Genomic DNA, 24028 nt, shown 5'->3' with positions numbered 1-24028 from the left:
TAGAGAAGACAAATTCAGCCCAGGCCTTCTGACCCCTAGAACCTTACGCTGCTACTTTAATTTCCATAAGAGTGGCTGATGCTTCTTTCTTTCTTGGTTTTTGAACCTTTCTTTATGCACTGCTCATTTCTTTTCATACCTTCTATTTATTCTTATGTAATCCTTTGAATTTTGGTCTTTGGGTTTTTTTGTTTTGTTTTGTTTTGTTTTAACAGCTGCACACCATGACCTTTAAGGACAAATATCAATATGATGTTAGAGCTTCAGGGAATTTAGACTTCCACCAGGCTCTGATCCAGAGAATAGTTTTTATACCCCCTCATCTCCATCCTTTCCTACAGGATTTACTTCCTCCTAGCATAGGAGAAAGGCTGAGTAAATGACCAGCGCTGGACCATTAAACATGCTTCTACCATTCTCATATTACAAAGATGAGAATTGCAGGGTCCAATATCCACTCAATGCATCCTGTGACCATAATCTCATGTGTCACCACAGTATACGTCCTCTGTTTTCTTCTTCTTGACTCTAACAGTTTTGTTTTCTTCCACCCTTATATTAAAACATCAGAAGTTCATATACTATCAGCAACAAGATCGTATTGTTATGAATAGCCATCATCTATGTTCAGGTTGACATCCCAGCAGTGGTAGCTCACCACCCGAAGTTCACACACATAGGCATGCAGTGGATTCATCACACATTTTAAATGATAGAACACAAATTACAAAACTCATGCAGGCAGTGGATTGCACTTCTGTGAAATTTCTAGTTGCCATATTATTGTACATTAGTTAGCTAAGACATTACCATGGGGGAGAACTGGGTGAAGAATATATGATACCTCTGTATTATTTCCTAAACCTGCAGGCTAATCTAGAAGTATCTCAAAATAAATGTTTAAAAAATTGTGCATGTAGAAGGACTTTCCTAGACAGACTTCTTTTTCTGAGACTGTCAAACTGTTATGATGATGGGAAAGGAATGCACTAGGGAAACTACTGCGTTAGGCAAAGTCTACCACGCAGGCCTTTGGGAGTGGAATGACAAAGCCATGGAATGAAATAGATAGATAGCAATCAGGGAAAATAAAGGTGGTAATAGATATATATGTATTTTATTTTCACACCAAATATAGTAGTGTTGTTTGCAATATTATTGTGACTATGGACTCCGCCTTCAATCAGCTGCCATACCCCCAGTCAGCCATCTGCTATGGGATCATTTTTTTTGTGAGAAGTATTTAATCTATGCATCTTGTTGGTCATAGTTCTCACTTTCAAAGCTAAGCGGAACATGCTGCTCTTGTTTCCTTTCTATTCTTTTCTGGTCATCTGACCTTCCCATCCTTTCCTAGCAATTCTTAAAATCATTGACTCCACTGACAGAAGTCAGGCTTCTAACCAACCGCCTAATAAATAAAAAGTTCACCAGTGAAAAGCCTGTTTTTCATTCTATTTAATTACAGACTTCAGAGACACTCAGAATGGAGGGTGTCTTAGGAACAAATACTACCATGGGCTTGGTTTGCTTATCTCCTATTGGCATTGGCGCCATGCCTTCCCCTGCTTTGAAATGCATGGCTGTGTCTGTGGCTGCATGCTGAACAGGCCGAGGCCACCACGGCCCGCTCAGCAGTCCAGATGAGGCTCGGCTAATCCATGTACCTTAATGGCCATTCCAGAGCAGTAGTTTAGACAACTGTCATGGCTGCTTTGTTTTTAGTGCAATCTATGTATGTGACCATAAATAAATTCATATATTACCATTTGAATTGGATTCAGTGAACTCTAAGGGGCTTGAACTATGTAGCCTGCTTGTTTTGAATTCTAGATGTCTGGATTCAAAAGTGACCCATAGAAATGTATGTGCAAAATGAGTAAATGACTTATAAAGAATTTATTATGAATCAAACATATAAGAAACTAACAATTAAAAGTAAATTTTTCTTCTACTCTTATTTCATCAGACTCTCCCTTTTACAGGGAAAATTACTGTTAATAGTTTCAAGCAGATACATTCTATGCATATATGACTATACAAGGCCTGTACAGAAAGTATCAAGCCATTTACTATGAAAAATAGACATTTATTGAAGAAGATACAAGATACAAGAAACATTGTACATAGGACAATGACACCTCGGGCCCCTTCAGAAGTAGGCACCTTGGGACCTCACATAGTTCTCCAACCTTTGTTAACTGCAGCCCGTACAAGTTCAGCGTTCTCAGGTGTTCTGCTTGTTTCGGGCCTTCCAGAATGTGGGTCATTTTCAACACATTCTCAACCATCTTTGTAGCATTTGTGTCATGCTTTTATTTGCACGGTACTCACTGCATCATCCCTGAAAGCCTTCTGAATTGTCCAAATAGTTTCCACGGAGCAAAGTTCAAGCTTAATGCAAAATTTGATGCAGATTTGTTGCTCTACTCACTCAGTCATTTTGAATGTGACAGCCACACAGTACACATGCTCACTCAATGGCATCTACCACCCCCACTGACTAGTACAGTGAAGTTGTCATGGTTCATGCATGCAGTTTCCAGTCCACTCTCCTTGGCTTCCAGGTTACATTGATGTCACACAAACTGTTCTCATTACATTAATAATGACTGGACTTTTTCCAGATAGACCTCTATATATGTAAGTTTTATATGGGGGAAAAACATAATGCTCTACAATTTATTTTTTTAATTAATAACTCCTGAAAACCTTTTCATACATAACATTAAAAAGGGGATCTTCCCTCACCTTTTTAAATAGCTGCCTAGTATTCTGTTGAGTAGATATAATCAGTATGTAATTAACTAGTCTCATTTTGATGGACATTAGCTTTTTCCAATGTTTTGTTCTTACCAACAATGCTTCAGTTAACATCACTGCTTGTAATTAGTTGTGCCACATGTAGTAATATCTGTAAGATACATTCCTGAAAGGAGAATTCATGGCCAAAGGGTTTATTGAGTTTTTAGGTTTATAAATATTGCCTAATTGCCTTCCAGAGAGGCTATAGTGATTTCCCAACCATGTATGACAAGGTTTACCTCCCCATATCTATCTCCTCTCACTGTATTATGAAATTTTAAACTTGTCAATGTGATTATAATTGTAAGTTGTAGTTATCTAATTATGAACATGGTTGGGCATTTTAACATTCTTTCCGCTTAACCACTTAGTTATTTGTCATTTTCTAAATAGTATCTATTCCATGCTGGTTTGAAATGGCAGAAAAAATGGATCTCTGTGTTTGTTTTACTTCTGAGCTCTCTATTCTGGTACATTTATCTTATTGTTTATGTGTATGAGTACCAATTTTTATAAAATTTTCTACTCTTCTAATATCTTAATGTACAGAGTAGTTTACGACTCTTCATTGTTCTTTTTCAGAATTCCTTAGATATTTTGGCAAACATTTTTGTTGGCAGTTGTGTTATTTTATTCAAATAAACATTGAAATATAAACTGTTTAAAAGTAGGGTGTCATCATTATTAGGCATGGAAAACTTTATGCCCAAGCCTGGCTTAGATCTGGGACTGCAAATGATGTATAGGAAAAGAGAAGCAAAGAGCACCAACAAAGGGAAGAAAGCCAAGTAAATGTTCAAGTACAGGATTCTGCATAAAACCCCAAAATGCCCTGGAATAGAACATGCACTTGAATATCATTCAGTTATTTAAGCAGCCAGCTGGTGTTGCAGATCAGCTTTTACACTCTTGACAAACAGCACCAAGGTTCTGACCTTAACCTGAAATTCCTTGAACTCTCCGTAGCTGTGAGCATGCACCCAACATTCCTGCCCCAGCATGCACTTGACCAGTCACAAGGAGCCATCATTAATGAGTGCTCTGGTAGGAAGCATGATTTATAGAGAAGCTAACACGTTCTGAGAAAGACGAAAATTAGCACAGAAAGCAAACCACTATCTTTGAGCAGCTTGTCCTTTAAGTATGTCAAGATCCAGACCTTTTAGTTTCACTTCAGTGATCTCCAAAACAGGAAGCTTGTGTTTGCCACTATTCCAGGTAACCGTCTCTCTTTCTGGGAAAAGCTTTTCGGAGGTACTCTACAGACCAGATTGGTTATGACTTTGTTCTTTGGGTAACTTCAATCATACATTTCAAAGATTTCCTTTCAGAAAGTTTTACTAGAATATTATGACTACTCAGATTTATTGGTCAAAGATACTGAAAATAAAATGGTTCATGATTTTAGTCTTATTTCTTCTTTATTCAGTTCTGTTGCTTTTGAAGTTATATGATGCAGTGCAGGCTTTGCTTAACTTTGCTAAACTTTGCTATGCTGTGAATTTTTTTAAATAAAAAATGCCATTGACATAGCAAAATGCTGTATCTTAATTTAAGACATGTCTGTGACTCTTGCCTGGAACCACACTTGACACTTGACAGCTTTCCATTGCTGAACAATGTAGACAGAACCATCTTAGAGTTTATTTTTGGTCCTCTGCTCTAGCATCTCACTGAAACTAACACCTACAACTCTATAGCTATATTACTTGAATGCAATGTATTTGAAAGATTCAGATCTGAAAATACAAGAAGACTTCACTCTCCATTTCCGTATATCCTGAAGTCTGACAGCTAATGCACTGGCAGTGAGGTAGTAATAGTGATATACTGTGTACTCACTCTTTGCTAGGGTGTAGTGCACCAGAAGATGAGGCAGTGACTCGGAAGTGAAATGCTGGCATTATTTGTTTATCTGCTAAACTAGATCCCAAATGATTTCATCTACTCATACATAAACTCTCTTTCTGGACAAACTTTGAGTGTTCATTTTCCTCTCAGTGAGTATCCAAATGTATTTGCAACCTTCTAGTAAAAGAGAATCAAACTTATATTCTGTGTTTATAAGCTGTTCGTTACCATGCTCTCTGATGGCCGATTCACGGCTCCATCTGCAGCTCCACAATTCTCTTCGCCCAGATAAACATGGTGGAGTAAATATAAGGTGCTGCTAAAGATGCATTTGAGATTAAGGAGAGAAAGTCATGTCTCACACAAAATTCCCATGTGTATAATTTTAAATGTTTTAAATTTTAAAATCTACTTACTTGGCTTTATATTTCTGTGTTACACACTGGGAAAATAATACTTCACTAACCTCATCAACTCATATTTAGGACTATACATAAATGACATTTAAATATTTTCTTATTATACACAGGAGAAGTCTCATTGCAGGAAAAAAACAAACAAACAAAACCTGTAGAAAGAAGGACTTTCTTTCATCTGTGATGTGAGTTACTATAAACTGGAAGGCTCAACACAGAGAACTATAATTGTGTTGGATTGCTTATGGTTTGGGTCTTTTAAAACAAAGCCATCAAACCTATTACTTTTTCCCTCTTTGGTAAAGAGAGAAATGTAAATCTCAACAGGAATGTAGTATCTTTAAATCAGTCTGAGCCTCAAAGCAGGTAAAAGTCACTCCATCTGCCATATATTTACCACTCATGAATGCTAATGGTGTGAACTTCTGTTTTCATGTAGGGAATTTGATTTCTTTGTGTGACAGTAATACAAATACTTAATCTTCTTCCTCTAAAATATGAAAATAAAGAGAAAATGCAAGGTGCCCAAGCTCTTTAGAGGAAGAAAAACCTGTCTATTGAAAAAACAAAAAGCAATTTTACATCCATCTATAATGGTGTGTAAGATAGAAATATGACTTCTCATATACATCTCCACCATTGCTGAGCTGGAAAATCTACCCAAACATTTTTTTTCAGTTAAAATTCTGTGTGCCTGGCAATAAACTATGCTCCAAAGCTTTTAATTAAAAAAGCAAACAAAATTATATAAAACCGCATTGTCTCTAGGTGCTGTTGTATTAAAGGATCAGAGTGACAAGATGTTTGGATTTTATTGTTCTAAACATGTGTTTCAGTTGGTGCTCTCGGACCCACCATGTGAAGAAAATGAAATGTAAGTAAATAGCAAGAGGTATGTTCAAAATTCAAAGGATAAAAAAAGGCTGAAATCATTTAAGAAACCCCAGATGAGTTTCAAATGGCTAGTATAACCATGCAAGAAAAAAGAAAATAGTTTTAAATGCAAGCTGCTTAATTTTTCTAAAAGCAGAAGAAAATCCACCTTTATTATGATCAACTTTGTTAAATAAATAAGGAGCTTTGTTGATTTCTAGGTATTTTTGATCACTGCATTCTCCCCTGTTCGGGTTTTGTTGGCTCTTTACGTTCGTGAAAGAATGAACACATCACCTATGGCTGCATTCATACTTTTAAATTACATCAGTCATGGGAGGTAACTTTCTGGATAATTCAGCTTCAAATAGAAGCAAACTAATGGCATTTCTAAACTGTGTTATATGTACATTTCAAAGTGCTTTTGAGATACAGTTGTGTGGGCTAAAAAATATATAATACTTTTCTTCCCACTTTCTAAGTTTTTCTAGTTGGGCTAATCATTAAATCAACAGAGACAGATTAACAGGAGAAAATCAAAATTTTAATACATGTGCACTGGGAATTCACATAAGCATAAAAATTCCAAATACAGTGGGGCAAAACAACATATATGTCATTTTGGACAATGGAGAAAGAAGGAGACTGGATCTTAGATTACAAAAGTGAGACTGGGCCAGTTATAGGTGACTGGGGAAGTATGGCACATATGAGGCAGGTAAATATTTGCTAGGCAACAGGGAAACAATGGGGCACAGAGTCTAGCTAAGCAGCTTTTGACTGAAGCCCTCTTATTTATCATACTTAATTTAAATTAAGGCTAACATCCTAAGATCCCCTTCCTGAAATAGACCTTTCCATCTGAATCTCTTAGAGGGGAATGGGGATGGTCAAAGGTTCTTTCTGAGTCTTTTGTTCCCTAATAAATAGCTTAAAATCTATATTTCAAAATATAAAACTTTGGTTCCCTTCATAGTCATGTGCTGCTTAATGACTTGATATATTCTTGAATTTATCAAAGTAATGAGTTTATATTTCAATAGTCAATCTTACTTAGGCCCACAGATTCACAGCACTGAGAACAGTAGTAAAGATGAGTTCCTCTAACCATCGTTGTAGAGAAGAAATCACCTTCACAACATTCGAGTAAAGTAGGGCACTAGTCATTCCTGTAGGGACAAAAAAGGATCCCCATCAACAACTACTTCTAGAGAAGTCTGATACTGGAAATGTCTTTCTGAAACACATGGTCAGTTCCCACTTTTCCTGGATGTCATTTTTCTTATTAGCATCATTATCCCAATTTGACCCAGCATATACAAATCTCTGAGCAATAACTTCATCTTTAAAAGAATGAAACTTTTTCTACCCTGAAAATCTTACATCTACAATTTGAGTAATTAAAATATTGTTACAGTTCAGATACTTTTTAAAAATAACTCAAAGAATTCCTGTGTGAAAATTGAACTTGAGAAAAACATAAAAATAGTGGCAGGGAGGGAGGGACATGGGGCTGGAAGAGCCATATCCTAGGTTAAGTTCTTTGGGCAGATAGTGAACTCCCCACCTACTTTCTGGGTCTCACTGGTGGAGTGTGTAAAATCTTAAGGGGGAGATAAATGATCCCAAAGGTGCCTGCAATTCCTAAATCATGTGACATTTTGCATTTCTCGAGCTAATTACTTCTTATCAGAAAACCCATATCAGAAAACCCACCAGTAGGTGCACAATGTCAGAAAGAGAAAGTGAAATAAGTCCATTTGCATAATTGCTAGCACTGGAAAAAATATTGAGTGGCTCAAAAATTAAAGCTAGGAAATAAAATAATGTAGTTAAACTTGTAATTGACATTATAGAAAGTATGTGGTTTATTCTTAAATGTAAAGAAGAGAGCAGAGATTTATATAGAGAGGGAAATGAAGCTATCAACACTTCTGGTCAAGAACTTAGATTTCAAGACTCAGAAACAAGAATCTTTATTTTTTTTAAATTTGGCTAATACACAAAGAAAAGTTTCTTGCATTCATCTCAAAATCAGAATACTACATTTTTATTATTTTTCATATTTTAATATAATATTTTAAAATGTTATGACTACAAGTGGTGTATGTACATAATAAAAATTTAAACAACATAGAAATATTGAAAAGATAAATTGCCTCATGACACTATCTTCAAAAGAAGCAAACATTGTTAGTAATTTGATGTGCTATATATATAACTATATAATGTCTATTTAGTGAAATCATTGTATTTGTATAAAATATACACAAAATTAAAATGAGGGCCCTATACTGTTTTACTTATCCAGGCTTTTAACTATAAATATAAATCTACATTTTTGATGAATAGATAATGTTTCTTTAAAAAGATATGCCCTTAATTATTTTTAAAATCCTTTATTGATGATCACTTATGTTAGGATGATTTTTAAAGTCATACTTTAGCTGCCATTTTTTCCAGCCATCTGTACCTGTCTTTTTGACTAAACCCTCTAGGTGCAAAAACAAACACCCACAAAATACTTTTGTCTGGGTGATTGAGTTTTGTCTTCAATATTTGGGGTAAAATTTTTTTAAGATTTTATTTATGTATTTTTAGAGAGGGGAAGGGAGGAAGAAAGAGAGAGAGAGAAACATCACTGTGTGGTTGCCTCTCAAGCAGCCCCTACTGGGGGTGTGGCCCACAACCTTGGCATGTGCCCTGATTGGGAATTGAACTGGTGACCCTTTGGTTCACAGTCCAATGCTCAATCCACTGAGCCACACCAGCTAGGGCCGGGGTAAAATTTTTAAGTTGACACTCACATATGTTAAAATGTCATTTCTGAAGAGTAGGGTGATAAAGAGGACACACTTTCTCCTTAGAGGTACTGGGAGCAATAAATTAGCTGACATTTATGAGTGCTTTCAAGCTAAAAAGTACTGAGTGTTATTTTAACCATGGCTAAAGAAGACGTGATTAAGTGCAGCTCCATCTCGGAAGCTTATCGGGCTGTGATGAACAGCTTTCCACTCTTTAATCCCAGAATATTTTAACAGCAACCCATCTACCGAGGTATGAAGGAAGTCCATCAGCGAGCATACTTTCAAAGCACAATGTGTGACATAGAAAGGGACTCTGGAATAAATAGCACATAAGCGTCTAAACCTGGGGAGTTAACCCACCTAAAAATTACACTGTGAACTTTATTTCTGTGTAATATTTTTAAACTTATGTTTGGAAACATTAAGTTGTGCTGCGGCACACAAATGGTTTAACCATCCTGATTGAAGAAATCAACTTCTAACACTTTGGCAAATGGCAAAAATGGACACACTCATTCATTTTCCTTTTATGCTAACTTCTTTCTCCAACCAGAGTGGAAGTGCTGTTATTCCCTACCAAGATATCACAGGTTAATAGACGTTATAAACTTCCTGGGAGAATTTGCATTTTCAAGAATTCTGGGTCCCTGAATAACAGAATGGTGGGATGGTTATCTCCTAATACCTAATACCTATGACATGATAGCCCTGAAAAGTTAGTCACTATCTTCCCCATGCACAAGAGTATTTGTAACTCTAGCATCCAACCTACTACTGTGCAGTTATCTGTTTAAGTATCTTACAGTTTCCATTTCCATGTATCCTCAGTGCCTTGAATGAAGTGGGCATATAGTAAACATTTGCTTAATTGTGTCAGGGGACTTGCAGTGAGTAAGTGATTGTTGGGGAATTAGGGGTCAGAACAAATATTGTGGTCCAAAAGAATAGGCTTGGCCATTTACAAGTCCAACATTAACTGTTCTTTATTACCAGGTGCATAAACTATAAAGATCAATACCCAAATGACTGGTATATCTGGTAAGAACATCTTCACTTTGTTTTATAAAGCCTTTAGTTATGTGTGTGTGTGTGCATGCACACACACATTCCTTTTCCTAAATAACTAATATGGTACATGAAATCATACCTATTAAGAAAATAATAGAAGTCCTATAAATCAAAATATGTAGAAACATCACTTTCTATTTAAGTAAACTTACTAGCTTTAAGAATAATAGTTTACTCCCTAGTTGAAAATCTTTGAAGGTAAAATTATTACCCACTCTGAGCTCAGCATACATCCAGGTTCAGTGAAAATGTACAAGTGGTGGTGGTGGAGGTGGTGTGGGCATTGCTTAATGAATTCAGCCTCCCAGATTGCTTGCAGTCAGTCTTGTGAGTTCCTGTCCCCTTTTCAGAAAGTAATGGGAGCTCTTAAGTTCCCTGCATGCTCCACCTCACTCCTCTCCTTATTCTTCTGGCATCAGGCTCTTGCTGCTAATTTTCCTGGTGGCTCTGCTCTGCGGAGCAGTGCTCTTCTGCCTTCAGTGCTGGCTGAGGAGATGCCGAGTTGGTTCCTCAAGACGCACCATGGCTGTTTTTGCTGTTGGAGACTTGGGCTCTCTTTATGGTGAGCTGTCTGCACATTTTTGAACTTGCTCTTTGAAAACTTATGGTTTTGCAGTAAATTAAAAAAAAAAACCTAATCTCTGAAAAGCAGGTTTGTGATCTTACAACCAGACATAGTTAATTGGAGATGTAAAGCCACGAACTGGAAAGAGTGTAAGTGTGAAAACTTCAGAAGTAGGGAGACCACAAAGGAAAAAAAAACAAAACTTGTGTCTTGGGGGAAGGACTTCCAGCCAAGATGGAGGCATAGGTAGACACACTGTGACTCCTTGCACAACCAAAAGAAGGACAACAACAAATTTAAAAACAAAAACAACCAGAACTGACAGAAAATCGAACTGTATGGAAGTCCGACAACTAGGAGTTAAAGAAGAAACATTCATCCAGACTGGTAGGAGGGGGGGAGATGGGCAGCCAGATAGAGAGGACTTGTGGCAAGGTGGTGGCTGGAGGACCCAGCAAGGCAGTAGCTGGTGGACTGGACGGTCCCACATTCACGGGCAGATAAACTGGGAGGAACAACTGGGGAACAAGACAGACCATACAACCCAAGATTCCAGTGTGGGGAAATAAAGCCTCAAACCTCTGACTGAAAACACCTGTGGGGGTTGAGGCGGGAGTGGGATAAACTCCCAGCCTCACAGGAGAGGTCGTTGGAGAGACCCACAGGGTCTAGAACATACACAAACCCACTCACCCGGGAAGCAGCACCAGAAGGGCCCAATTTGCTTGTGAGTAGCCAGGGAAGTGACTGAAAGTCAACAGAGAGAGGAGCAAATGCATGTTCCCTCTCAGACACCTCCCCCACATAGAGCATCACAACACAGATAGGTGGGTTGCTCCGCCCTGGTGAACACCTAAGGCTCCGCCCCTTACTATGTAACAGGCATGCCAAGACAAAAAAATGGCCCAAACGAAAGAACAGATCAAAGCTCCAGAAAAAAATACAACAAAGTGCCAAAGAGATAGCCAACGTATCAGATGCACAGTTCAAAACACTGGTTATCAGGATGCTCCAGGAACTCACTGAGTACTTCAACATAAAAAAGACCCAGGCAACAATGAAGGTTGCATTATGTGAAATAAAAATCTACAGGGAACCAATAGTGATGGGAAGGAAACCAGGACTCAAATCAATGGTTTGGAGCAGAAGGAAGAAAGAAACATTCAACCAGAACAGAATGAAGAAACAAGAATTCAACAAAATGAGGAGAGGCTTAGGAACCTCCAGGATATCTTTAAACTTTCCAACACCCGAATCATAGGGGTACCAGAAGGAGAAAAGGAAGACCAAGAAAATGAAAACTTATTTGAAAAAATAATGAGGGAGAACTTCCCCAACCTGGGAAAGGAATTAGACTTTCAGGAAGTCCAGGAAGCTCAGAGAGTACCAAAGAGGTTGGACCCAAGGAAGCACACACCAAGGTACATCATAATTACATTAGCCAAGATTAAAGATAAGGAGACAATCTTAGAAGCAGCAGGAGAAAAGGAGACAGATACCTACAAAGGAGTTCCCATAAGACTGTCAGCTGATTTCTCCAAAGAGACCTTACAGGCAAGAAGGGGCTGGAAAGAAGTATTCCAAGTCATGAAAGGCAAGGACCTACATCCAAGATTTCTCTATCCAGCAAAGCTATCACTTAGAATAGAAGGGCAGATAAAGTGCTTCTCAGATAAGGTCAAGTTAAAGGAGTTCATCATCACCCAGTCCTTATTATATGAAATGTTAAAGGGACTTATCTAAGTAAAAGAAGATCAAAACTATGAACAGTAAAACAACAACAAACTCACAGCTATTAACAGCCAAACTTTAAAAAAATAAAAACAAATTAAGCAAATAACCAGAACAGGAACAGAATCACAGAAATGGAGATCACATAGAGGGTTATCAGTGGGGCAGTGGGAGGGGGAGAGAGGGGGGAAAAGGTACAGAGAATAAATATCATAAATGGTAGGTAGAAAACAGATAGGGGGAGGATAAGAATAGTATAGGAAATGTAGAAGCCAAAGATCTTATGTGTATGACCCATGGACATGAACTAAAGGGGGGGAATGCAGGTGGGAGGGGGCACATGAGGTAGAGGGTAATAAAGTAGGGCAAATGGGACAACCGTAATAGCATAATCAATAAAATATATTAAAAAAAGAAAAAACCTTATATCTTGGGAAAATGATTTATAGTTGAGTATGGATAGAACCTAAACATTTTGCTCAGTTGACAAGCAGAAAGAAGAGATATACAGGGCTGGTCACTTCAAGTAAATGGTAGGGTTGAAGGTGCAGAAAAGTGTTTTTGAGATTTTGATATCATTCTATACTTCCCTGTGTTCTCATTTACTAAGCTCTCTGCCTTCCTCATCTACAGTAACATTGAACCACACTTTCCATATTGTCTGCTGACAATGCAAAGTCTGAAAAACTTGGAATTAGGCAAAGGAGTATAAATACTTATATTTTTTTCTCCCCAGACACATTGGCAGCATCCTGATCCTGCCTGCTCCCGCCCCGCCCCCTGAACCATGCCCCTCCTATTATTTTCCAGTCTGTACTAGGAGGTAAGACATGGAGAAAATTGAGGTCTTAGAGTTATGATTAATTCCAAGCCTTGTCCTCCTCTGAACATCTGTTATGAGACATTCCTTACAGGTTACTGCACGGCATATATACCACAGTTGCCTCAAAGATGCTTAGTAGAGATTAACAACTGCGCTTCAGAAACTTGGGCCACATAAGATTTCCAATGGGTAGTACAGGGCATGTCCTGGAAAAGCTAACAGCTAAATAAAAAGTGGGATAAAAATAAACTAACATGTTTTAATATCAAAATTTATAACTCTAAGGTTTAGTGATTATATTTACTATTGACTTTTTTTAAGTCATTATTTACCAAGGGGAACATTGCCAATTTGAGATATGGTTGTTTTGGGAAAGATAAGTAAAATCTCCAATGAAAATAGTTATTTCTCTTAAAATCAAAATTATTTTCCTCAGAACACAGAGGAAAATAGGGTCACTGACCTTTTAACAAAATACATGACTCGAAGGGGTCAACATGGTTACTTTGGTCTATTTTTCTTTATTTAACTAGAGGTATTAAATAAACAAATGCAAGCATGTTCCTTTCAGCTTACTTGAGTTTCTATATAGGAGAATTCACCTGGGTCCTCTTAGCCCTTCTCTTACACTAAGGAAGACCTCCTAGACTTTCTGAAATCTTAAAAAAAAATCTTTAAAAAAATTTAAGTAAGTTATCCAATTATATGATTATAATTTTAAAGCAATTTATGTGCCGTGGTTATATCCTCATTTATCTAATGATTTCATATTTCCTGAATGGTGGTTTATGTACATGTTTTTAATTAACTTGAACTTGCCTGAACTTACCTAAATATGTATGGGGTGAGAGAAGGGGTCAAGGCTGATATGGCACTTCCAAATCTGCATGTAATAGCACTGAGTGCAAGGCATTAGAATCACATTTTCTGTATTACCCTGAAGTCATGGACAGGAAAAGAAAATACTTGGGAAAAATTGTTTTTTAAAGTAATAGCATAGTCAAAGCTTATTTCATTATCTGCCAAGTGCTAGGCATTATGTCCAAAGCTTCTCAGTTACCATATCTAGTCCCTGAAGACCAGTTTGGGAAAGTGGCTATTCTCTTGGAGGATATCTACTCTACTGAGTAAATGCACCACATAGATATTTGCTCTAAGTCAACTAATAGACTTCAAATTGTCCAGAATTAAGGGTAAGAAGCCAAAGAAAAGTTGAGCAGGATACTCATGGCTTAGCCACCTACACTGAGCACAACCTTACATCCTGGACCTTCAAATATTTCCATGTTGCAATTTCTTAATGGTCGAGATTGCTCTGCTCTCCGGAACCCCCATCCCCTTCCCTATTCCATCTGTTCCTCTTTAATTCCACTGGAATAGCTATGTATCTTATTTCGATCAAGGAACAATTACACTTCCCCCAGCTTAACTTATATTATGAAGTTCACTGTTATTGATTTCCATCTTAGAGGTCATAGGTTCCTTTGCCCCCTCCCATTATTTTTTTCCCTTCCCCACACAGGGTTTGGTGTTAGGTTATTCCATCCATTGACCATCTGCCCCCTGTCCCCTGCAGGCTCAGGTTGGCTGCATACAGTCACGCACACAGCCTTTGATGTGGCATTTTTGTTCTCCTCACTAAAGCCAAATGTAGAAGAGTAATTCAGGAAGTGTTCATCTCTGGGTCCTCTAGTCACCTATTCTTAACTAGTAACTTTTGGAAGTAAATTCTAGGGAGTCAATATTTTAAGCTACTTGGAAACCCAGATCCATACTGATTTCCTTTCCCCAATGGATCCTCTTTATGCTTTCACTTCTCCAGACAAATGATTCTTCCTACCTAGTATTTCCATAGAAGGAGCTGCTGCCCAAAAGGGAAGTGAGGAAACCACTACCAGCATATTTTTATGGTAAAGAGGAAGGGATTGGCCAAAACCACAGCCTCCACCTCCACAAGCACCACAAACTATGTGGAGTTGAGTGTGCTTACTGTCAGCTTCACACACCCACTCTGCAGATTATGGGGTGGATTTCTGAGTCTTCCTCAAGGCCACGGTTCAGAAAGGGGGGGAAATGAGAACTCACATGAGGGCACTGGTGACATATCAGAATGTGAAATAGGGTTTCTGGACTCCTTGTCACCCCTTGAGCACAAAGGGGATGATATGTTGTTCTCCTCTGTAGGAAATGGGTCATTTAAAACACTTTAATGGAGGGACTAGATTTGCTATATTAGCCTTGAGTTCCTTCTAGACTTTTATTTTTTCATAACTATTTTCATGATATTACCACTATTTTTGAATATATTATTGGAAAGAGCTCTGCTCTTCTGACCTGTGGTTGAGAAGTTTGACTCTCAGGATCCCAGGGAATCTGCCTCAACTGAAAAGAGCCAAGAGGAGAATTTTGACTGACTATTGGAGGCTGGCGTGGACTGAAATTTACTGATATTAAAATACCTACAATAGGAACTTTCTCTCACTACCAATTTCTGATAATGTTACATGACTCAGGTTGCCAACTACCTTGATAAGAACTACTAAAGAGAGGAAGGAAAATACTTGGCTTGGGAACCTTATCAAAGATGTCTAAGGAAGGCCTCACTAGCCTCGCCCATCTGAATGACTGATGAGACTTTTGTCTAAGAAATGTCCTTGGAAATCTCAGCTAAGCACCTGGCTCCCAGTAGCATCTCCTGGGCCAATAATTATATCTTTTCACAGTTCTCAGTTAATCCAGTGCTCAGATTGCTCAGTTTTTCTTTCCATTTCATAGGACCTGTGTTTCCAAGATGATAAACATGCTATGATTAAAGTCTTTATGAGCCAAAAAGGGAGAATTATTACCTCTGCTACCCCATGGAGGATAAGAAGGGAAAGCAGGTACTGTTAGAGAAAGAGGAAGAGGAGAAAGACCAGAAGAGAGTAAAAGCAGGGGAGGAGAAGGGAAGGATGAAGATTAAGAGGAGAAGGAACCTACAGTTTGAAGTTGAAGATATTTTAAGAACTGACATTAAAACATTTATTTTATACAATCCCTAAAATCATGTTATTTTGTTCTGCTTCAGGCCCAACTCCTCCTCCTGGACCCAGCTCCAGGATCTCCTAGATAGTCTCTCCTTCCCCTGTTACCCTTCCTCCATCCCCAGCTCATCTGATGCTGTTTCTACTGTAATCTCAGAAAGGACAGCAACTGCCCTCCCGTCTTCTTGAGTGGGATAATCCATGAAGTAGACTTTGAGACCTCCTTGCTCTCTTTCAATCAGCAGAAACTAACAACTCTAGTACAATTCAGTTATTTTTTTTTTTGCTTTTTTTTTTTTAGCACCTCTGTCAGAAGTAAGAATAATGTAGTGTTTGAAAGTTTCTTTTTTTTTAAATCTCATTGTCTTACCTATGTTAATGAAGTTTCTGGAATCCTTCCCCTCTGATAATTCAACAGAAAACACAGCTTTACAACCAAGATTTTTTTCCCCCTCAACTGTGTAAATAGAGAGTGAGAACACACATTTGGTCATAGAAGGTGACTTTTTAAAGGAATGAGTCCATCTTTTTAGTACAAGTAGAAGAAAAAGAAGAAGATGAGAAAAATCATCAAAATTCTCACACAACTGCTTGTATCCCAAATCTCTATTGCCTGTGATCAGTGCTGTCCACTTGGTAATATCAGGGACTGTACAACAGGGAGGATAGGTAGAGAATACACCTGACTGAAACAAGAAGAAGACATAAAGTTTCGGGCTTATTAGACTAATTTTTTTAGTGTATGAAAAAACAAGCAATGACAAAGGAGTCATTAAAAGGAGTTTTAAGTTAATGCAAATTAGCATTTTTATAATTCACTGAAAATGTGACTCATAAATTTTCATTGAAAACTTGAAAATCAGGTTCTGAAGCTGAATAAAAACACCTTTATGTATGAAGTAAGACATTTAAAAATAATAAAAACAAAAAAATGTAGGGTTTGGGTGTCTTGATGAAGGCCTTGAGGTAGAAAAACAATCTAGTGTTCATTAGATAGGAAAGAATTTGAGAGCCTAACGGGGATCCCTGCCATTACCTCTCCATATGTTTTAACAAAAAATAAAAAATTACTATAAAATCTACATTGAAACTCTTTCTTTCTATTTCATGAGTATCAGAGCTGGGTCCCCTCAGCCCTGACAAAGCAGCAAGCAGGTCCCCTGACTTCCTGAGTAGACCTTGAGGTGAGAATCCTTGGAGATGCACCTTCTGGGGACACTCATTTTGGCTGAGCTTCTCCTCAGGGCTGATCTCTCCAATAATGCTGCCTTTCAACTCTCCAATCTCCCTGACCCCATTTCTTCTGCTCTGTCAGAGATAATCCTTCCTTTTTCTCATTTTAAGGCAACTAGAAATACTAGTCTTCCAGCAGTGATTAAACGTGAATTCTCCAATTCAGGGAGGGAAAAGAGAGCTGGACTTAGAGAGGCAAGAGCAGGCCTTACACTCAGCTCCCTTCTCCCCCCACCACACCCAGGATCCTGTCGTTTTAAATGTCACTTCCCAATACTTTATGTTTTACATATAAATATTCTGTGATTCATTTAGGTGAGGAAGGAGAGTATTTGATTCACACACTTTCATAGTAAAGCATGGTGATTGTAACTGCTCACATTTATTGGACATTTACCATGTGTCTTGCTCTGTGTTAACACTTGACATCTCCAATTTCATTATTTTTCCCTCTGCCTCAGTGAGGGGTTCACTGTCATTCTGAACATTCGAAAGATGTTGGAACAAAGGCGCTTAGAGATTAAGCAATGCAGTTAGTTGATGAAAGAATCGTAACTCAAAATCAGGCATCCTTAGCCACCCCCCATATAAAAGAAAAGGATGAAATAGAGAAGGGAAAAGGTTAAAAAAAGAGAGAGGTAGAAAGGGCATATTAAAATAAGCCAAGTTCACTGGAGTGACTCCTAATTGTGTGGGAAATCTGAAATCTGCCTATTGAAAACGCAGCAATGAATGTATTGGTTTTACACAGTTAAACAACAGATTCTAATATCTTCACTAACGGTTCTGTCAAAACCATAGGATTTTTGCAGGGTCTTTTAATTGATTTCTCTCAGATACTTAATTTGTCAAAAAATGAAATTAATACTTGCTTCCTTTCCTATCACATGATATTACACATAAACACGATTTTTTTAAAACATTGAAAACTGATATATGTTTGATTTTACAAAAGCTCTCTGAATGCAGTGTCTCAGTTGTGCTTATTAAATGAACGCCTTGTGGCCTTCATAGCAAGTTGAAGAGCAACAGCCAAATCTGTAGTAAGGAGGTAACAATAAAGCGTTCCTACCACAGAGGGAAGTTGTCGACATCCTGTTGCCCGGACCACAGTATGGGTAATGACAGTGGCGGGAGCCGTTTTGAGCTAATAACTGTGAGTCACTCTGGTTGACTACTCCAGGCGGAATGATAGCTACATTACCACTGACTTCCTATGGAACACTCCAGGAGCAGTTCTCCTGGAAAACGGGCGGTGCGCAGCGCAATCACCCACAAGGCTAGGAAGTGCTGGGGCAAGCACACTTAATGAACGTTAGCTCTGCTGTGTCAAGTCCCTCAGACTCAGTTCATGTCATCCTAAACTTCCTAACTGCAAGAGACTCTAATGTCACAAAATTTTTCACTTAATAATGTCTGACAATAATGATGATAATGAGTAAAATACTGACCATTAAAACAGGATAGATTGGGCAATAATATTATAAATAAAAGAAGACATGAATATTTCTAGGATAGTATAGTTCTTTATATGTACTAATAATACTAATACTTATAGAAATAATGATAATTAAATATTAATTAATAATTACTTGTGTGCCAGGCTTTGTTTTAAGCACTTTACATTCATTTAGCCTTGCTTTTATAGATGTAGATACTATCATAATCCTTTTATTACATAAAAGAAAACAAAACCAGAAAGATTATATAACAGTCTAGGAGTAGATTATTCAAGTTAATAAATCACTTCTTTAAAAAAGTGCTGAACCAGGAGGTAAGATGCATTATAAATATAACTCTACCTTTCACACATTATATTAATATTTGAGTTATTACACTTTGTTCTGCAAACCAGTGAATACAAAATAAAACAAATATATGAAAATCCATGATTCTAAATAGATGTTATCCGCTCCAAAGTAATAATTTCAAACAATCTCTATATGGGTTCCTGTGATGCAGCTGTTGCCTAACATGTAGTTACCCTAAATTGTTTTGATAATTGTGGCATGGTCTTTGGAATCTGCTTGATGGTATCAAATCTTAATCCTCTAAAGGAAGAGAGCAGCGAAGTTTTTCTATTAAGGGCCAGATAGGAAATATGTTTGGCTTCAGAGGCCACATAGTCTCTGGGACTTCTTACTTCTGCCGTTTTAATGCAAAAAACCCAGCCCAAGACAATGTGTAGATGAACGGGCGTGGCTGTGTTACAGTTAAATTCAATATACAAAAGCAGTAAAAGAATGTGGCTGTTTAGGTCGAGGGCCTAGTTGCTTTTCGGAAGGTTGTTACTATTGTTTGGGGAAGAAGCAATGAAATCATTCCCAGACAGGTACAGACCTATGTGAAAAAAGGAAAAAATATAACGAGAGATGGTTATAAAATATCACTATTGATTTCCTGTGACTCCAAAATAGCCTTTCAAGAAAACACTAATAGAAAATTTCCAAAAGAGCTTTTGGAATAAGTGAATGGTCACTTGAGGTGATCAATTTGATAAAGAAAATGCTTGGCTTTTATATTTAATGGCTTGTAGGATGCCTAATCTAAAAATCAAGAACTTTGATTTTAAAATTTAAGATTGCCTTTTCTTTATTCTGTTTAGTTGCAAACTTTTCACAATTTAATTTTTTACTATTGATCATAAATAACTTTTAAGTAATTACTTTCATTAGTTGCAGTTTCCAGGCTATAAATATAAAATAATGAAGTTCAGATACAATATTTTAATATTTAAGTAAGATTTACGTTTCCCATAATGGGAGTATTAGCTAAAATGCCATTTGTGTGTACAAGAATTTTGTCTTCTGATCTACCAAAAATGATACTTCTTTGAGTTTTGGGCTGCTAAATTGTAAATGCTGTTTGATGGGTTCGTCAATGATGGTATACAGGAGTCCCCTCTTACCTGCAAGAGATACATTTTAAGACTCCCAGTGGGTGTCTGAAGCTGCGGATAATACTGAACATATATACTATATATACTATGTTTTTTCCTTAGGTACACATACCTGTGACAAAGTTTCATTTATAAATTGGACACAGTAAGATTAACAACAATAACAATAAAATAGAACAATCATAACACTATACAGTAATAAAAGTTATATGAATGGCTTTGGGGACATTATTAAGCGAAGCGAGGGTTGCTTGAACAGAAGCACTCTGGTACCTTGACAGTCAGTCAGGTAACCAAGATGGCTCCTAAGTGACTGAGCGGATGGCGTACACAGCATGAGCACGCTGGACAAAGGGATGGTTTACATCCTGCCCAGGCCTGAGCGAGATGGCTTGAGATTTCATCACATTACTCAGAACAGCATGCAATTGAAAACTTTTGAATGATTTATTTCTGCAATTTTCCATTTAATAATTTTGGACCATGATTGACCTCAGGTAACTGAAACTGTGGAAAGCAAAACCACAAATAAGGGGCAGCTACTGTAATCAGTCCTTGAGAGCAAATTTCCTTGCTATAGTGACTAAGATGGTTGCAAGTTTTTTCCTCAAGTGCACAAATAATTTTCTGTTGCCTCAATGATTCAAGAAATGTCAGATTTTCCTAGGCACTTCATGTACATCTGTTTTATACAGAGTAGGAAGATTATAAATCCCTATCTTTCTCTTTCCAGGGACAGAAGCAGCTGTGAATCCAACTGCTGGAATCTCCCTTCAGACGCAAACCCCCTCCCCGTGCCCTGCCGTGTGTTTCAACACGTTAGGACCCCCTCCTCCATATGAAGAAATTCTGAAATCAAGCCAATTTTAGATCTGGATCACCAACTGAAAATAGTAGAGATGTTTTCAGTCCAAAACATCACATTTAGAAACAGATTTTTATTGAGCGGGAATTTCCAGAGATGGATGAACATAACCTGGAAAAGGACAAATAGAAAAAGAATGAATGTAGGGGAAGAATTGTGGTCAGGAAGGTGTTTCAGTAGTATATTAGTGGACTCAGTGTATCACTGCTGTGTCATACTTTTTTGCTATATGACTAAATCAATGTTTCTTCATTAATACTCACTAATTAATGCTCAGAGTAGCCTTAATTAAGTTTAGGATTCCACTCTAGTACACATCACAGCTTTCTCTGCCTCAGTATCTCTGTTTTAATCTGACCTTGCTCCTAGTATAGAGTCAATAATAATTATCATAATTTAATAATGACTCAAGCAGAAATTCAGACATGTCCAGAGCCAGAATCAGAAAGAGAAAAACAAAAAGTTGGATAAATTCCTCAAAAATGTTTAAGCTATAAATAATGCAAATAATTAGTATTGAGTTTTAAAATGGGTGCTATTCATATTGACAAGCTAGGCAAGAGGGGGAAGTGTGAGTGAAGGAAGATGGTAGACTAGGATAAGAAAGCTGAATCCTAATCACAGATCGTGTGCCGTCAATGAACAATATCTAAATTGGTTTTTAAATCAAGAAATAATGGTAGCGTACATCATTTGGAAATTAGGTCACAACTACCTGAAGCAAAACACTCAAGAATTGAAAACAATTGCCCCTCCTGGGCCAGTGGCTCAGTTGATTGGAGGGTCGTCCCATGCACCAAAAGCTTGCAAGTTCAGTGTCTGGTCAGGGCACACACCTAGGTTGGGTTTGATCCCCTGTCAGGGTGCGTAAGGGAAGCAACCAATCGATGTTTCTCTCTCACAAGGATCTTTTTTTCTCTCTCTCTCCCTTTCTCTCTCTCTAAAATCAATAAACATATCCTTGGGTGAGGATTTAAAAAAAAAAAAGAAAGAACATAATTACCTCAAGAAACAAGATTTAATGTTATGGGGATTAGGTAGAGTAGGCTAGTGCTGGGTTTTGTTGTTGTTTTCAATCATAGGCCCGTAGCACTATTTATCTTTTAAAATGAAATGCATGCATTATTTTAACTAAAAAGAAATATAAAGTTAAATAAATTTTGGCAAGGTTATAGCTTGCAATTGCAAACAAACAGAAAATCACACTATAAGAAAAAAATGTTAAACATAAATGTGTTTAAACGGTGGGGTTCAGGTGATTTTATTTTTTATTCATGTTTCTGAATTTGTGTTCATATCCTATAAGTTATGTGTGTTAAAATCTGTTCCAGTTACAGAACAGTCAGTCAACGTTTATTATCAACACCTAGAAAAGTGTAAGCACATCTGGAAATGGGGCTGTGATTCAGCAGCTGTAGTTGTCAGAAGTTAGTGAAAGTCCAGGTTCACGTGATCAGAATTCATTTTTAGGAGAGTTGCATTTATGTGTCAGAGTAAGTCTAAGCAGACTACATGCTTGGCCTCTGGTTTATTTTTCTGGGTAGGGGAGGAGAAGCAGTGATAGTGTTTAAGCAGGTGGGTAGGGCTGGTAGCAAAAGAGTTTGTTTTAGAAGAAATTTTTCTGACAAATATCTCATCAAATATCAGAGGTTACATTTTCATCTATCGCCTAAGTAATACTTACTGAATGACTGTTACATGTTAACTATTGTACAAGGTCTGAATTTGTTTCTCCAACTTACTTAAGTATTATTTGTAATGATACTACAATTTCTGCCACTTGGCTCTGACCACCAGAGACTTGGAAGTTCTGTAGCAGAAGCTTTGTATGGTCCACTGAAAATCGCTGAAACTGTACAATAATAAACCAAATTTAGATTATAGGATTGTCATGACATTTGAAAGAAATTTAAAAAGATAAACCTGTGTTCCTTTTCTGTCGTCTCATCTCTGGAAAACTTTGCCTGCATTAAAATCAAGGTTCACCAATAAATTGTTAATATTCTATTTAACCCGGTGTCTCAGATTTTAATTCTGACAAGAGTAGATTTTTTTTTTCCATGTTAAAAAGCATTCATTTTCTCAAATGAGGTTTTCTTACTCCTGAAGGTGTAGCTTTTTCTTTCAACATCCAGCAGAGGGCATGAAAGCCTATCTGCGATTCCAGCCCATTAACTAGATTTGATTTAGTGGTTACATGAAACCATGAAGCTGGATTACTATTAATCTCATATTTTTGATAAACCCTAGAAGACTATATCAATCATGAGGTTCAAATCTATGAAGAAGAATCTAGGACTTTAGCTCCTATTGCTCACAATGAAGCTGAGCATCAGGAGAGATGCCTGTCATCAGCGTCGGTCTACTGAATATGACATACACCCCCCTCGTGAGGATGAGACCAAAGAGTGTCAGGTGCCTGTGAAACAAGGGTGATGTGTGTATAAAATGCTCATGTGGTGTGTGGCCTCTACAGCACTGAACCTGGAGGTCCAGCCTTTCTTTTTTTTTTAACCTGGCCACAAGTTCCTCTTTAATTTTCAGTTTTGTAGTTCCAATTGTTTTCCTTTATCTTAGGTACAACTTTTATAAAAGACAACTTTAAAATTCAATATCTTCCATGGAAATGAAATAGAGCTTGGATAGAATTGAAAAAGTATTAGTGTGGACAGTGAAATGAAACTCAACCAGAATATTATTATATTTAAGGCCAAATGTGAAATACTTCAGGGATGTATAAGAGAAAATGAGACAATAAACATATGTTGGCTATGAGACCCCACTTTTGATAGAATATTTTTAAAATCAGAACAAGAAAAAAAATACTTCGATCTCCAAAATACATAATGAACTCACATGACTCCACTCCAGGAAGACAAACAACCCACTCAAGAAATGAGAAAAGGACCTGAACAGACACTTCACCAAGGAGGACATTCACAGGGCCCAGAGACATATGAAAGGATGCTCAGCATGACTAGCCATCACAGACATGTAAATTAAAATGACAATGAGATATCACTTCACACCAGTCACAGTGGCCATCATAACCAAATTAACAAACAACAA

At 37.4% G+C, this 24028-nt stretch overlaps 1 protein-coding gene across 4 annotated transcripts; it reads left to right on the top strand.

The window, feature by feature from the left end:
• The first annotated feature begins 3823 nt into the window (after positions 1–3823).
• TMEM207 (transmembrane protein 207) lies at positions 3824–21994 on the top strand. 4 transcript variants are annotated; one of them, XM_024556266.4, is made up of 5 exons: positions 3824–4023; positions 5909–5946; positions 9746–9790; positions 10240–10382; positions 20828–21994. In XM_024556266.4, exons 1-5 carry the CDS (start codon positions 3949–3951, stop codon positions 20962–20964), a joined length of 438 nt encoding a protein of 145 aa, XP_024412034.2. In that variant the 5' UTR covers positions 3824–3948; the 3' UTR covers positions 20965–21994. The 4 variants fall into 4 exon arrangements, with proteins under 4 accessions (XP_024412034.2, XP_045047993.2, XP_045047992.2 ...); XM_045192057.3 differs by having other exon boundaries at positions 3868–4023; positions 5841–5946; XM_045192058.3 differs by lacking the exon at positions 9746–9790.
• Positions 21995–24028: the final 2034 nt, after the last annotated feature.

The sequence above is a fragment of the Desmodus rotundus genome, chromosome 2, assembly GCF_022682495.2.
Source record: "Desmodus rotundus isolate HL8 chromosome 2, HLdesRot8A.1, whole genome shotgun sequence".
NCBI classification, from domain to species: domain Eukaryota; kingdom Metazoa; phylum Chordata; class Mammalia; order Chiroptera; family Phyllostomidae; genus Desmodus; species Desmodus rotundus.
Note: the sequence above shows the minus strand (reverse complement) of the source record. Positions and strands in the feature narration are given on the sequence as shown.

What these genes read in the sequence shown, in the direction of transcription:
- TMEM207 (XM_024556266.4), top strand. Translation starts at nt 3,949, where the DNA reads ATGTCAAGATCCAGACCTTTTAGTTTCACTTCAGTGATCTCCAAAACA. An exon ending in CCATGTGAAGAAAATGAAAT is followed by an intron (nt 5,947 to 9,745) that starts GTAAGTAAATAG and finishes CTTTATTACCAG; the next exon opens with GTGCATAAACTATAAAGATC. An exon ending in AGACTTGGGCTCTCTTTATG is followed by an intron (nt 10,383 to 20,827) that starts GTGAGCTGTCTG and finishes TTCTCTTTCCAG; the next exon opens with GGACAGAAGCAGCTGTGAAT.